This window comes from Lupinus angustifolius, chromosome LG19 (assembly GCF_001865875.1).
Source record: "Lupinus angustifolius cultivar Tanjil chromosome LG19, LupAngTanjil_v1.0, whole genome shotgun sequence".
Taxonomy (NCBI): Eukaryota; Viridiplantae; Streptophyta; class Magnoliopsida; order Fabales; family Fabaceae; genus Lupinus; species Lupinus angustifolius.
Window position 1 is genome coordinate 16,414,038 of NC_032027.1, and position 13,394 is coordinate 16,427,431.

The following is a 13,394-nucleotide window of genomic DNA, read 5'->3' on the forward strand; positions in this document are numbered from 1 at the left end:
ATTTATTTCATTCTCATAGAAGTTGTTAGAATATTATTGGCTGAAGAGTTTGAGTTATTCAATGATCTTCTTTTATATTTTAGACAAACATGAGGAATAATTAGTAATTTAGAGTAAAATAATGTTGCTATTGATGCAAATCTGAACCACAAATTGACCACATCTACAAATGTAAATATTATATTTTAAATCAAAGTTGAAATTTAGCTATGTAGAAGCATTTCCCTCCTCAAATTTTCATTTATATTACCCAAAATTGCTAGCTAGTGCATTAGATATAATTTATAATGGAATGTCCTAGTCTCCCCATAAGCAATCAGAAGCAACAACAAAAGAATAAGATAAAGCAATCAGAAGTAAACTTGGTGATTGCTTGTAGTAATCAAAATTACTCGTTAACCTAATAAGCCAATATTATGAAATTAGAGATGAAAATCAAGAAATCTCCTATTAAGATTAATCGGTTTAAAAATTTAAACAATCCAGAACAGATTTCTTATATAATTAATATTTTTATCTATAAATATATAATTATATATAAATGTAAAATTTTGTATATTAATATATAATTATATTGTACAAACATTTCTCCATCTTTACCGAAGTAAAACAAAACATTAAAGTAATGTTACATTTTTAAATTTTAAGTGAACCATCTGGTTCACTTCTCGGTAGGGCCAGTTTTTGGGTTATTCCAGTTTAACCGGATTTAACATGATTCTACTGGACTTCTCCAACTCAAAGCAAAGACAACCAACCAGAATTGTTTTCAATTCTGGTAAGTGATTGGAGCGTCTGATCTGATTCTCACAATAGTGTAATAAACAATGCATGCACCAACACAGATCACTCGTTAATGAAGAAAACCAGAAAACTGTAAAATACCATAATGCATTTAAATCTGCTAAAAAAGGAGAAACAACACAAACAATCATCCTTTGATTTTTAATTTGGTTTCGGACAAAAACCTCATCGCGAGGCAGCGCAAAAGTAATTTTTTGTCGCCCAGGAAACTGGAAGATAATACTTTGTTCATGAAACTTAAATTGTTTTGCTTGACTGATGTGTATACAAATATGCATATAATCAAAGATTCCAAGCCATAGAATGCAAAATTAATTGTATTACATGTTGCTGACTAGGAATGGTAATATAAATTATAATGCTGAATGGACACAACCTTGAAGATATGTATAACTTCACTTGCGAGCTTCGGCCTTCTTCTGCTCTTTGGCTGAAAAAGATTTGATCATCGGTTTCAAGCTTTTGGATATCGGGAAATAGAAAGGAAAACAATCTGCATTTATAACTTACCCGCTTTCTCTTCTTCTCGCTTTTTAGCAGCTTCTGCCCTCTGCTGACGAATAAGAGCTAAACGATCTGCAGGACGAAGAAACAAAAACATGAACCATTGGTAAATAAAAGTCCCGTATAACAAAAGTTTGAAGACAATGATACTTGTCGTTTTTTCCAGCAAAGCGTAGTAGCATACTACTTACCAATCATTAACATAAAGGAGACAACAAAAAAAGATGCACAAGAAACACATAATTATAGACACTATTTCAAGACGTATCCGTACCTAAGTCTTTCCTCGATTGTTCTGTTTTTCCTTGCTCTTGCAGCCTCATATAGTGCTCACGAGCTCTCTGTTTCTCTAGCTCCTCTCTGTAAACAGGTGGGATATTTTAAATATATTTGGAAAACATGTTAATATAGTACCTTCACCTTCAATATTTCACCAATATATATGTATTTAGATGAAAAAGAATGTCTAATCCTGTTTAACAAAAAGCAAACACACGAAAACATATAAAAAGTACCAAACCTTTCACGCCTTGAAAGCTCAGTAGTTTTTCCAACCTGCACCGACAAGAAAAAATCATTATTATTATTCTTCTCATTTGATTGAAATATTTAAACAATGTCTACGTAAGAACCAAAAAATGGAAAGTTTAACTCACATCAAGATCTCTAGCTTTCAAGTTTTTCGGCTTCACCAAATTAGGATTTTCAATCTGAATAATCCCTTGGGTTCCTTTACTTTTCTGCACACGTTATATATATAAAAAAAAGACAGTCAATTTCATGTTGATATTTGATGGAGCCATAGCAACAAACAAACATCCACAAAAGGAGAAAAAAATAACAATTAATCTATACTAATAATGACTTTAGATACTAACTGCAGTTTCTTCTTCGGATTCTTCTCCAGATTCCTCCCCAGATGTTTCATCATTTTCTTCCTCTTCATGCTCAGCTTCTTTCTGATATGGTTGCAAAGCAAATGACCAGGTAAAATAAAACTGATTTGTAAAAGATATAAAGAAAATGGGAAACAACTTGTACGCGAAGTTCATAGTTAGGTACTATACGCGGAAAAAATGCTCAGTATAAGTGATCATGTGTGTGCGCATTTGAAAGGCAGAAGAAGGAAGAAAGGACGCATGAGAATATTTACCTGTCTAAAAGATCGAGGACGGTTAGATGTTCCAGCAACTGCAGTGATCAAAAGAAAAATTGTTTTCAGAAGTGCTTTTCTTATTATCTCCTCGCAGCCACTAAGAAATCATTTTTCTCTTTCTTTTCGAATAGGGTTCGGGGGAGAGGGGAAAGGGTGTTGGACAACAAGATACTGTTTGTATATGTTACTCCAGCTAAGTTTCTAAACTAAAGAAATGGCTTATATTTAACTAATCCAACCAATAATTTTTTTGATGCCGGAAAGAATCTATGGTGACTTTGGTGAGTAATAGTCACATTTTACAACCTCACTCTCTAAAGGTAAAACAACTGGCTGTGAACCTGAAATAGTCTATAAAAATCAATCACTGGGTTTAACAATTATAGGCGGATGCACATTTCCTCTGTCAAACCTGCCAACAGGTATAAAAATTGTAGGATCTACTGACACTTATAGATATATCAGTCCCATGAAAACAATCCAAATTATTTCTGCCCAATTTAATCTATTTATGAAATGATTAACCAAACATCTATGAAGCCCAAAAGTATTCCATATTTTCGGATAGCAGTATCGTACATAGCAGTATCTGACATAGAAGTATCCGACACCGATACACTCACAATACTTTCAGATATGTATACAAGTATCCCATATTTTTATGTTTCTATTTCTTAATTTCGTATGGCTAAACAAAACTCAGATACGACGGACCTTATAGACGATATCCATTTTTAATAGACCTAATCATATGATAACCATTTTTCTGTTACATACTTCGCTCAAATACAGACTGTTGTTTTTCTTTCATCACAACATACAACTTTGTCAAATCTCTGTGATATGGATCAACATTATGTTTTTTTAAAATGTGAACATTATGGTTATGTATTAATGATAAATGACCATGTCTCTACAAATAGTGCACCTACAAAAATCTTCTTTTAAATAAACTTGTGTTAATGTATCAACATTGTACTGTATCTTGAATTTAAAATAATAATAATAATCCTGTTTATTGTATCCATGTCGCACTGCCCCGTTTCTTAGAAAGTATCTGAGCTTCGTATCCAATTATAAAGAAAAACTAATTGTATCAACAAAAGAAGCAGTTCAATTTCTGTTTTCTTTCCCATCTCAATCAAATCCACAAACATGAGATATCTAAAAGTCATATTCTATAACAAGGAGAGAGACCATCTTTCTCATTTGGGGTTATCTCAAATAAAAACTCACTGAAACCTTAGACAAAAAAATGACAATCTCAGACATCATTAGAACATTCGTTATCTATCCTTTTCTACTAGAAAATTAAAAAACATATTTTTTCCTCTTCATCTACTTTCCTTACTCAAGTCAATTGTAACTGCAGTGTAGCTTGTAACTTTCGACAAAAGAACCAAATATAAAGCACATAACTTAAACAAATTAATTTCACAAGACATGTAGCTAAGGCAGTAATCTACTTCAACTCAAACAACAAGATATCTCCAGATCTATTAATTTCACCAAATCTCGTTCATTTAATAATAAATCTTCATATAAAATCATCTCTGAAACAACCATTCTATTCTATTGCTTCAATAAGTCCCAAAAAATATACTTTTTATTTAAAAGGAGTCATGCAGAGATTAAAAAAACTTTTTTAGCTCAAAATCACATTTTGCAACAAACAAAGCATACCCATAAACAAAAAACATGGCAATAGAAAGGGAAAAATTGAAAAAGGGAATTAGGGTTGATGAATTATGCTTACGCATATCTTCTGGGGTAGAGAATTGGCGGCGACCCGTGGGCTTGCTCTTGAACTTTCCCCTTCCCATCTTAAATCAATTCACCAATCACACACAACGAAGATTATGAGATTCTCGTTGTTCTGCGACCAATTTGTTACGTGAGATTAATATTTAACGATGGAGAAGGAAAAGGGGTTCCACTTTATTACGAAATTCGAATCCTTTTTTTATATTCCAAAAACCCTAACTCTATATAAATTTGGATGATTGAATTTGGGAAATCGCGGTTTTTCCTTTTTCTTTTTTAATTCCTTATTGGATCGTGTTTGGGCTGGTCCAGTGGGCCTGAGAGGCACAAATCTTCCTCCCAAGGTTAAACGACGACGTATTTGCTAATACGGCAAACGACGACGTATTACATTCCACGGAAACATTAACCTAAAAACTTGTTCTTCCACCAGTGACAGAAAAGTGAAGACTGATCAATTGAATTTCTTCTCTCAGAGACCAAATCCCAAGATTTCTGCCAGTAATTGTTCAATAACTATAGTGAAGTTTGGCTATTTATTGATGGTGGTTCATGTTCCATTGACATGAGAACAATGTGTTAGGTTAGAAAAATAGGAATAGTTAATATGAATCTTTGAATTATATTTGAATCATCAATATAAAAAGATATGTACATAACTTTTAAATGATCCAATAACTAACTTTTAATCATAATCATGATTCACTCGATTCTAATCATACATATTTTGTTGTAAAACCCAAATATGAGAATTGTTCTCATAAGTCTGTGTTGCATAACTTTTTACCCTTGTACCTGTTTATTTTAGTTTGAAACACACTATTTCCTATAGTTTACTCTAGATGTTACATAAGTAGAAATTAGTCTCTCTCTCTTTTTTTTATTTGTAGCAGAATCTGATTTTAGTCTTGTATCCGGTCACATTCACCTTATACTTTAAAAAAACAGAGTCAGTTTATACCTTAAGAAAACACATTAAGCTATCCCTATGTGTTTGTGTTCTCTTATCATTCACAAAGGCTTTTAAAATATCAAATAAAGAGAACAAAAAAAAGTATGGAAAGACATTGTAAATGATTTTTACATTATCATTATATTATTCATAATTAATGTTTAATTATCATTGACTTAACTTTTAAATATGAGTAATGGTGTATGTTTAAATCAAGGATGTTGTATAGATATTACGGTGTCAAATAATTTGTGAATCAAGATTTTAGCATACTATGCAACTTTTGAACCAAATCATCCACATAAGAGTTTTCCAGTCTCTTGCTGAGTAAGAACTCTCTCCATTTAACATGATTTTCTCTCACTACATGACCAACTTCACTATCATTGTCCATTACTGCTTTCACAGCCTTGCACACAGCTTCCTTGGTAAACACTCCATCTTCTTCACTTTTCTTAACCTCTACACCTACTTTCAAATCTCCACTCATTATTCTTGCATTGATAAATTGATCACCTGCATGGGGTAGCAGTACTAATTGGCACTCATTTACCATGGCCTCAGTTAATGAGCCCGACCCGCAATGAGTCACAAAGCACCCCACAGATGGGTGGCTCAAGATCAATTGTTGTTGAACCCAATCTCCATGAACTACACCTCTTCCCTTTGTTGTGTCATTAAATCCTTCAGGTAAAGCTGACTCTACTGTTTCGGCTCCTATAGGGGGTTTCAACGCGGCTAGAAAAGGCATTCCTGTGAGTTCAAAACCCGATAATAGTTCCTGAAATTGATTGCTTTTTAAAATGCATTCGCTTCCAAAGGCGCAAAAAATTACTGTTTTAGGTTGAAAACTTCCTAGCCAAGTCACCCATTTTTCTTCTAATGTCGATGTTGGTGGGTCGGGTAAAACTGGTCCTGCTAAAAGTACTTGCTTTCTCATTTGGTTTTCAAGATAATCACAATAAGGGCCTTCCATTTCTCTGCAAGTTTTGAAAATAACAGCATCAGAGCTCGCAAGAGAGATCAACTGCCGCTCCATGAATGAAATGCCTTTGCCATAATCATTTGTAGTTATAGTGGTTAACCCTCTTGCTTCATGAGGTTGTAGCCTGATGGCTGATGGAGGAAAGCTTGGTGGAGGGTTTATCAGATCAGCTTCTGTTAATGGCTTTTCATGTAGTTTTCTTTCCGGGCTTATCAGATACCCTACAGTAGCAGGACTAATTGTGCAGTAATGCAAAGCCTTAATGCCTAATCGGCATGCCAATGCGGGTAACCAATGTGTGAAATCATAGAACACCATATGAGGTTTGAGCTCTCTGAGAGAAACTTCAATTACAGGCTCAGTTAGGTCCATTGCAGTCATGAGAAGGGAATGCAGTGAGAAAGGAAGGTCTGCAGTTGTTTCAGAGTTCGGAGGCAAGCCTTCAATGCGCGGTACAGAAATCGGAATGAAAGATATGAGACCAGGGTGGAGATTGAAATGCTCCAACTTGGGTATAGTATTTCTAGGCATGAGAAATGAAATCATGTGGCCTCTCTCAGCAAGTTTGTTGGATATATGAAGGTATGAAGTTAGGTGACCTAAGGCAAACCATGGATACATTGCAACATGAAAAGTATTGACACTCATGGTTGATAGGAAATGAATTAAGACTACGGAAACTATCTGAAATCACAAGAATGTGATGAAAGAACTTAAATGATGTGAATTGTAAGGGAATGGAATGTATATGGCTTCATGCTCTTGTCATTTTAAACAAAGTCATTGGTTTGGGAAGTCATGAAATACATGATGTCTCCACTATGGTAGGAGTGTTTTCTGCATTTTCTTTCTGTGTTACCAAAAACATAACAAATGATATAAAAATATAAAATCTAGAGATTTTTTCTGACAAATTTGTGTAAAAGGCAATAAATGGTATAGACCTAATTGACTGGACTTCTCTGTGGTAATGAGATTTTTCTTTCAATTTTTGTTAATTTCTGGATAACCATTTTTCTCAATTTTTTTACTTTTCCAACATAACATGAAAACTGATCAAAACTGGAGTCATATCCACTGGTGCCTGAAAATGTCCACTTAGGGGAATATAAACTTAAATCTAATATATGCAATGTTTTGGTTAATTGGTGAAAGTAGCATACTAGGGGCCTCACAAGAAAAACTTGAAAAGGGTCATCTGCATGGCCTGGCTACAGCAAAATATGCATCAGGGTTGTCTGACACACCAACTCTACAACAACAATCGTGATGAAAATATAAATAATTCAATAATACATGCTTGACAAAGATTCAATACAAATAGTTCAAAGCCTTAATAGTGACGAGAGTGAGCTGAGACAAGTCATTTTCAAAGGTTCTGACAAATGGGAGGTTGTTGTCATCGGAGTCAGCTACGGCTTGAAACACTAGCTGCTTTGTGAGGGGAACAGTGTTCGGAGAAGAATATGAGAGGATAAAGCTTGAGTCTTTGGAGACTATAAGGTTCAGTGTTGGTGAGAATTTGGAGTTGGGGCGAAGAGGAATGAGAGGGGTGAAGAATGATATGCTTCGGAGTGAAGCCATTGAAGGGTGAGTGGGAGATAGTTACAAGTTCACCTTGACTAGAATAACAAACTAGATGTGGTACTTCATGTTCTCTCCCACCTAATATATTAGTATTTTGGGTTGGACTTTCTTCATGTATTTGAATCTTAACAATTGGTGTCTTTCACTTAGAGTTGTGCCACCGAAAAGGCTACATATAGGCTAGATTAAGGTATATTACCTAATACTGATAGGTGAGTGAAGCCACCAAAAGAGAAATGACTATTATCGGGTCATTGTCGATAGAGTCATCGTGGACGTCAACCCTTAAAGGTGTAGCAATGTTAGGAGTCACACATTGAGTAGAATAACAAACTCAAAGTGGTAACTTAAGTCATGAGACTCTTCCACTTAATAAACTAGTCTTTTGGGTTGAACTCTTTTTATGTGTTTAAGTCCTAACATAGAGAGTTGGGAACTCTCTCACCTTAACCGAAACGAAAACTTGTGTTCTCTTTGGACATCTCTATTTTGATAATGTATCACTTCATCATGTTTGTCTCTAAGTGAATATGACACTTTACATAGCTTCAAGATAGCCACTCTCAATACTATGACCCAACTTTTAAGTTAACTTAAGATCATGTTTCATAGCTAGGAGATCGGCTTGTATAGGAATATCAAGTCCAAAATTATCACTGAATCTAGATAAAAAAAGGTCTTCATGATTGTAAATAGTATCATCTTTTCTAATCGTTTGATCATGAAGATTACAATTATCATCTACATTAAGCTTGACCCTTTTAATTTTTTATGACAACAATTGGCACTTGGTAGAGTTTCATCTGCCGACATAGTATTGATAGTACACCAATCCTTGAAGTTATAATGAATATTCCACAAGGCGTAAGAGATGCCCGAGAACACATTTCCAAAGACTGACTGGTTTCACCACCTCTGGGACAACCAACTGTATGCTAAGAAGATACACACATTAGGGAGCCTAGCATGAGTTGTCATCCAAGATGTGAAGAATTGGTTATTCCATCATTTTTTAGCATTGAATTCCACACAACGCCAAATAATAGTCGATTTCCTGCAATTTCTGAAAATGTGAAGGAGATCTTCAATTGCAGTGTTGCATCTTCTGAAGTAAGGTATGGCAGCCAACTTTCTCCTAAAACGAAGATAGTTAGTAGATAAATAGTTATGAATAGATAACCAAAGAAGAAATAGAATTTCCGGAGACATAAGTTCTCCAATGCCAATGAGAATGAGTCTGAAGGTCATTACTCTTGAGCGACCAATGACTCGAATTCGTTGTCTATCAACTAGAAGCATTGTCAACCCAACACCAAAGTTAAGAGAGGAAGTCGGCACACAGATGTTAAGAATAAAATCATTCACTTGGGTTGGAAGTAAGGTGTAAACCATGCTAAAATCTCACGAGAGATTTATCTAAATGTCTTTAACACGCAGTTGAGTGTTAGAAATATTGAGAGTTTACCCACTCCTATGTTGTTGTTGGCCCTAACATAAATTCATAATTTTTTATTGTATGTCTCTTTAAAAAATTAATAACCATGCTAGTTGATTGAAAAAAAATGGATTACTTCATCTTCTAACCATGTTTATTGTTTACAAAATATTAATAAGAGTATTGTCGTATCCTCAGAATAATAAATAAAGCAAGTATCAAATAAATAAATAAAATATGACATCATTGTCTTGGAAATAAAGAATAATTTTAAACTTTGTAAGTATAGTACTTAGTTGATTCCAAATTATAGTTAATTTTGGGTCTTTTCAATTTTATTCATTCTGTAATGATATGGACAATTAATTTTGTATTTTTTCTATAGATGATAAGCACCGAGTGTCTTCTTATTTTATAGAATTTTTATATATTTTAATATCTTATTTTTTTTAGTATTTGTGTTGTTTCACAAGTCCCGTTTAAAACAAACAATGTATGATATTTATGTTCTTTTATAAGGGAGCACAATCACCCTAGTTTTGACAAACTTTATCTCGACACAAACAAGGCTTAAAATTTTGTCAATATTAGATACAACCAAGTGGTTGATAATCGGTTGTCATAAGAATAAGCATGCTATAAAGTAAAGACTAATTTGCGAACTGTAAGTTTATTCATATCCATATGAATTGTATTAGTTAGTCTTTGAGTTAAATAATTCTTAATCTCATCTGTTAAATTCGTGATTGGCTGTCAAAGTTTTCTACAAATCGTGATCTCACTTTACGATTTCTATGAGGAACACAGATAAAATTTAGAACTCAGTTTGCAAATATTGACTTCTAGGTAACAATTTTAAACACTTTGATAAGTCGAGTTGTCAAATATCGACTTTTGATAAATATCACGACTTCTACACATTAAAAATCACACTAAGAAGTCGTTAAAGGCTATCACGATTTCTATATTCAAGTTATACATTAACATAACAACTTCTACATAATAATAAAAAATCACACCTAAAATCGTGAAAGGGTCACACGAAATCTAGTAAAATGCCACCAAAACCAAATATTGTTAAAGGGTATGACGACTTCTATATAGAAATCGTACATTAGCTTAACAACTTCTAAAAATTATTAAAATAATAATCAGTTCTCACATTTTTTTAATCCAACAACTCATGCTCATTCGCATGAATGCGAACTAACTATTAGTTCACAAATTAGCCATTATCTTAACAAAATTAAAATTGATTTAAAGAAAATAAAAAAAGAATCAATATCACACAATTGGACAAACCAATTTACATGAAACTTCTAAGTTTTTTTCATTATCATATGCTCCATTTTTTACGGGTCATGGATGCTAATTACAAGCATAAAACATAAATATTTATACACAGTTTTATTATATTATTATTTATATTAGGTTTTTTTATTAGGGTATTAAACATGACTATTAAGAATAAGATGAATACTCTAATGATAGAAGTTGGTTCAAGTTTCAAGTACTGTATGATTGATTGGTTCAAGCAGTACATACTTGATATACTCGGCGCAGAATAAGAGTGCATGATCACATCGGAAAAATTGTTATATATCAAAACACCCTTTATCACCAAATTTTTCATTCTTACAAACGCACCCTCTAATCTCACTCTCTCTCTAGGGTTTGCTATTCTTCGATCTGGTACGTCCTCTTCGCTTCTCTTCTCTCTTCTTTTTTTGTTGTTGACAATTTTAGGGTTTGCTTTTATTCTTAATTTTTCCTTTTGCGATTTGCCTGCTGAACTAATTCATGAAACAAACATAAAAAGTGCATAACTTTGTTTTTATCTCCATAGCGGAAAAAAAAAAAAAAAAATTTTCACCGTTGCTTTGCTCATTAGGTTTCATGACACAACAAAGAGGACAGAAATTTCATAAATTTGAGAGATTTGTGTTACATAACCTTTATCCTGAATAAATTTATTTCCACCCTCATTGTTTTGATATTAACCAACAATGCTAAGATGCGCATATTAATATATTTCATATTTATTTGGTATATGTTTAAAAAACTGAGAACAGTGAGTATTACTTGGCATAGATAGATATATAAAATAAAAATGAAACTTGTATGAGTGAATTGTTGAAGAAGTTATTTGCTTTGTGGAATTGGCGATGGTTTTGTTAAGGTAGTCCATTTCATCGAATTTTTTGAAGTTGTGGAATTGGGTGATGTTTTAATTTCACTGAATTGTTTACTTGCTTTAAACATGGATATGAAAAGCAGATCTGAGCTATGGGAAAGAGGAAGGCGAAAACAAAGCCACCTCCCAAGAAACGAATGGATAAGCTTGACACTGTTTTCAGCTGCCCTTTTTGCAATCATGGCAGCAGTGTCGAATGCCGCATGTAAGCATTATTTTTAACTACTCATAAGAGGCGTGTGTATTTTTTTGGATAAATATGCATGCAAAGGTGTTAGGGCATATCTTTTTTTTTGAATCACTCAGCAAACATTCCATGATATGTGTTAGTCTTTTGTTTCTATTTTGTTTGAAGCTTGTTTTTTTGGTTCGTATGACAGCGACATGAAGAACTTGATAGGGGAAGCTTCTTGCGGGATATGTCAAGAGAGCTTTAGCACTACCATCACAGGTTTGTTTCAATGGCATTTATGACATTATTTTTTAGTGACACAGTTAATTCGAGATGGTGTGTACTGGTGATTTTTGTTTTCCTTATCATGGTTGACACTGGATTTGAAAATGGTCAATAACTAAGGATGGGATATAAATAAAATATTATATGGATGGTGTTCTCTTGTGACTTGCTTGTTAACTTGACATTCATTTTACCTTCGATGGAATTACTAGCATGTGCTGCCTAGTCTTGTCCACTTTTTGACTCATTTCATTTTGAAAGGCTGAAAGAATGTGAAACAATGGATTTATTCCTACAGCTAATAAATAACCATTTTTGAGTTGATTGGTTGGACATCAGGAATAAATTTCTCTTTGCTTGTCCCTATACTTTGACGATGTTTGAAAGAAAATTTATTGATCCCCATCCCCCCTATAGGATTGAGGTTGAGAATGAAGCATTGAAGTGTTCTGAAAAGTCAGATATTCACAATTTTATACTCTGTATCTGTGATTCTTCTGAGAGCAATATGCATGTAGATAATTAACTCTTCTTTTCTTGTATTTGCAGCTTTATCTGAGGCAATAGACATGTAAGTTCAAATATAAATGTGGCAATGCTCTTCCTTCTTTCTCTCTATTTATCTATCTTTCATATGACTCAGCTCATTTGCAACTATGCAGATACAGTGAGTGGATTGATGAATGCGAACGGGTGAACAACGTGGAAGATGATGGTTAGCAGTGAAGCTCATAATCCTTGTTCTGGTTGTAGTGGATGGATGAGTCACTGAACTTTCTACTTATCCAACATGTAATTATGTCAGTTCCTTTTTTAGCACTACTATTGGATTATTAGTTGCTATTTCTACTCTGCCAGAGCTTGTAATAGTATGTACAAGAACGAGAATAATGGTACCCATTTAGATGAAGCCAGCTTGATGGGAAGGCTGATATGCACTATGTAAGTTTATAACATTGCAGTATATGTGTTGGTTGCATATATGTAAAACTCTTATTTCTTTCTCCTGCTTTGCAAGTGACATGGGACAAAGGGTTTAGCATGAAAGGTTGTTGGGTTGGGATTTTGATTCATTCACCTACAGTTTACATTTTTTCCCACTAGCCACCTCTTCTGTTTGTTATCTCATTTTGTTCCTATGGGAGGAAACATTGTTTTCACTGATATCTCATACTCTCTGAATTACATTTTCACATTTAGAATTGTTATTGCTGCTGTCATGAACAGTATAGTAAAATGAACAAAACATTAACCTGGCGTGTCTTCTCTGTCTAACTTGTTCGGTGTATACATCTTCCTCTCTTCTCTATTCTATTCTATATGACTCTCTTCTTCCATAAATCTCTCTTCTCCATTCGTAAATGTCCGTGGGTTCTGAACGGGCGACAGTGGTAGTAAACAAGTGGTACCAACTGCAGTTCTCATGCAGCAATGCTCAAGTGGTGATGGCTACAATTCTGGGCAGTTTTGCTGCATGTTCAGCCTTGGACGGTTGCTCATACAATTCTGGATTTCTCTCTCAATTTTTCTGCACAATTATCATGTAACATATCCTT

General features: G+C 33.8%; 3 protein-coding genes across 3 annotated transcripts; 1 reads left to right on the forward strand and 2 right to left on the reverse strand.

Annotated features, from left to right (window-relative positions):
- On the reverse strand, window positions 1,028-4,486 carry LOC109333693 (28 kDa heat- and acid-stable phosphoprotein-like). The gene is made up of 8 exons (XM_019569241.1): window positions 4,221-4,486; window positions 2,462-2,499; window positions 2,187-2,267; window positions 1,965-2,048; window positions 1,829-1,863; window positions 1,583-1,668; window positions 1,315-1,380; window positions 1,028-1,234 (listed from the first exon to the last, which is right to left on the reverse strand). The coding sequence occupies exons 1-8, from the start codon at window positions 4,285-4,287 to the stop codon at window positions 1,200-1,202; spliced, it is 492 nt and encodes a 163-aa protein (XP_019424786.1). The 5' UTR covers window positions 4,288-4,486; the 3' UTR covers window positions 1,028-1,199.
- Window positions 5,417-6,858, reverse strand: LOC109333862 (anthocyanidin 3-O-glucoside 2''-O-glucosyltransferase-like). The gene has a single exon (XM_019569444.1). The coding sequence runs from the start codon at window positions 6,811-6,813 to the stop codon at window positions 5,437-5,439; it is 1,377 nt and encodes a 458-aa protein (XP_019424989.1). The 5' UTR covers window positions 6,814-6,858; the 3' UTR covers window positions 5,417-5,436.
- Window positions 10,749-12,843, forward strand: LOC109333646 (transcription elongation factor 1 homolog). The gene is made up of 5 exons (XM_019569176.1): window positions 10,749-10,879; window positions 11,465-11,586; window positions 11,762-11,832; window positions 12,388-12,409; window positions 12,501-12,843. The coding sequence occupies exons 2-5, from the start codon at window positions 11,474-11,476 to the stop codon at window positions 12,556-12,558; spliced, it is 264 nt and encodes an 87-aa protein (XP_019424721.1). The 5' UTR covers window positions 10,749-10,879; window positions 11,465-11,473; the 3' UTR covers window positions 12,559-12,843.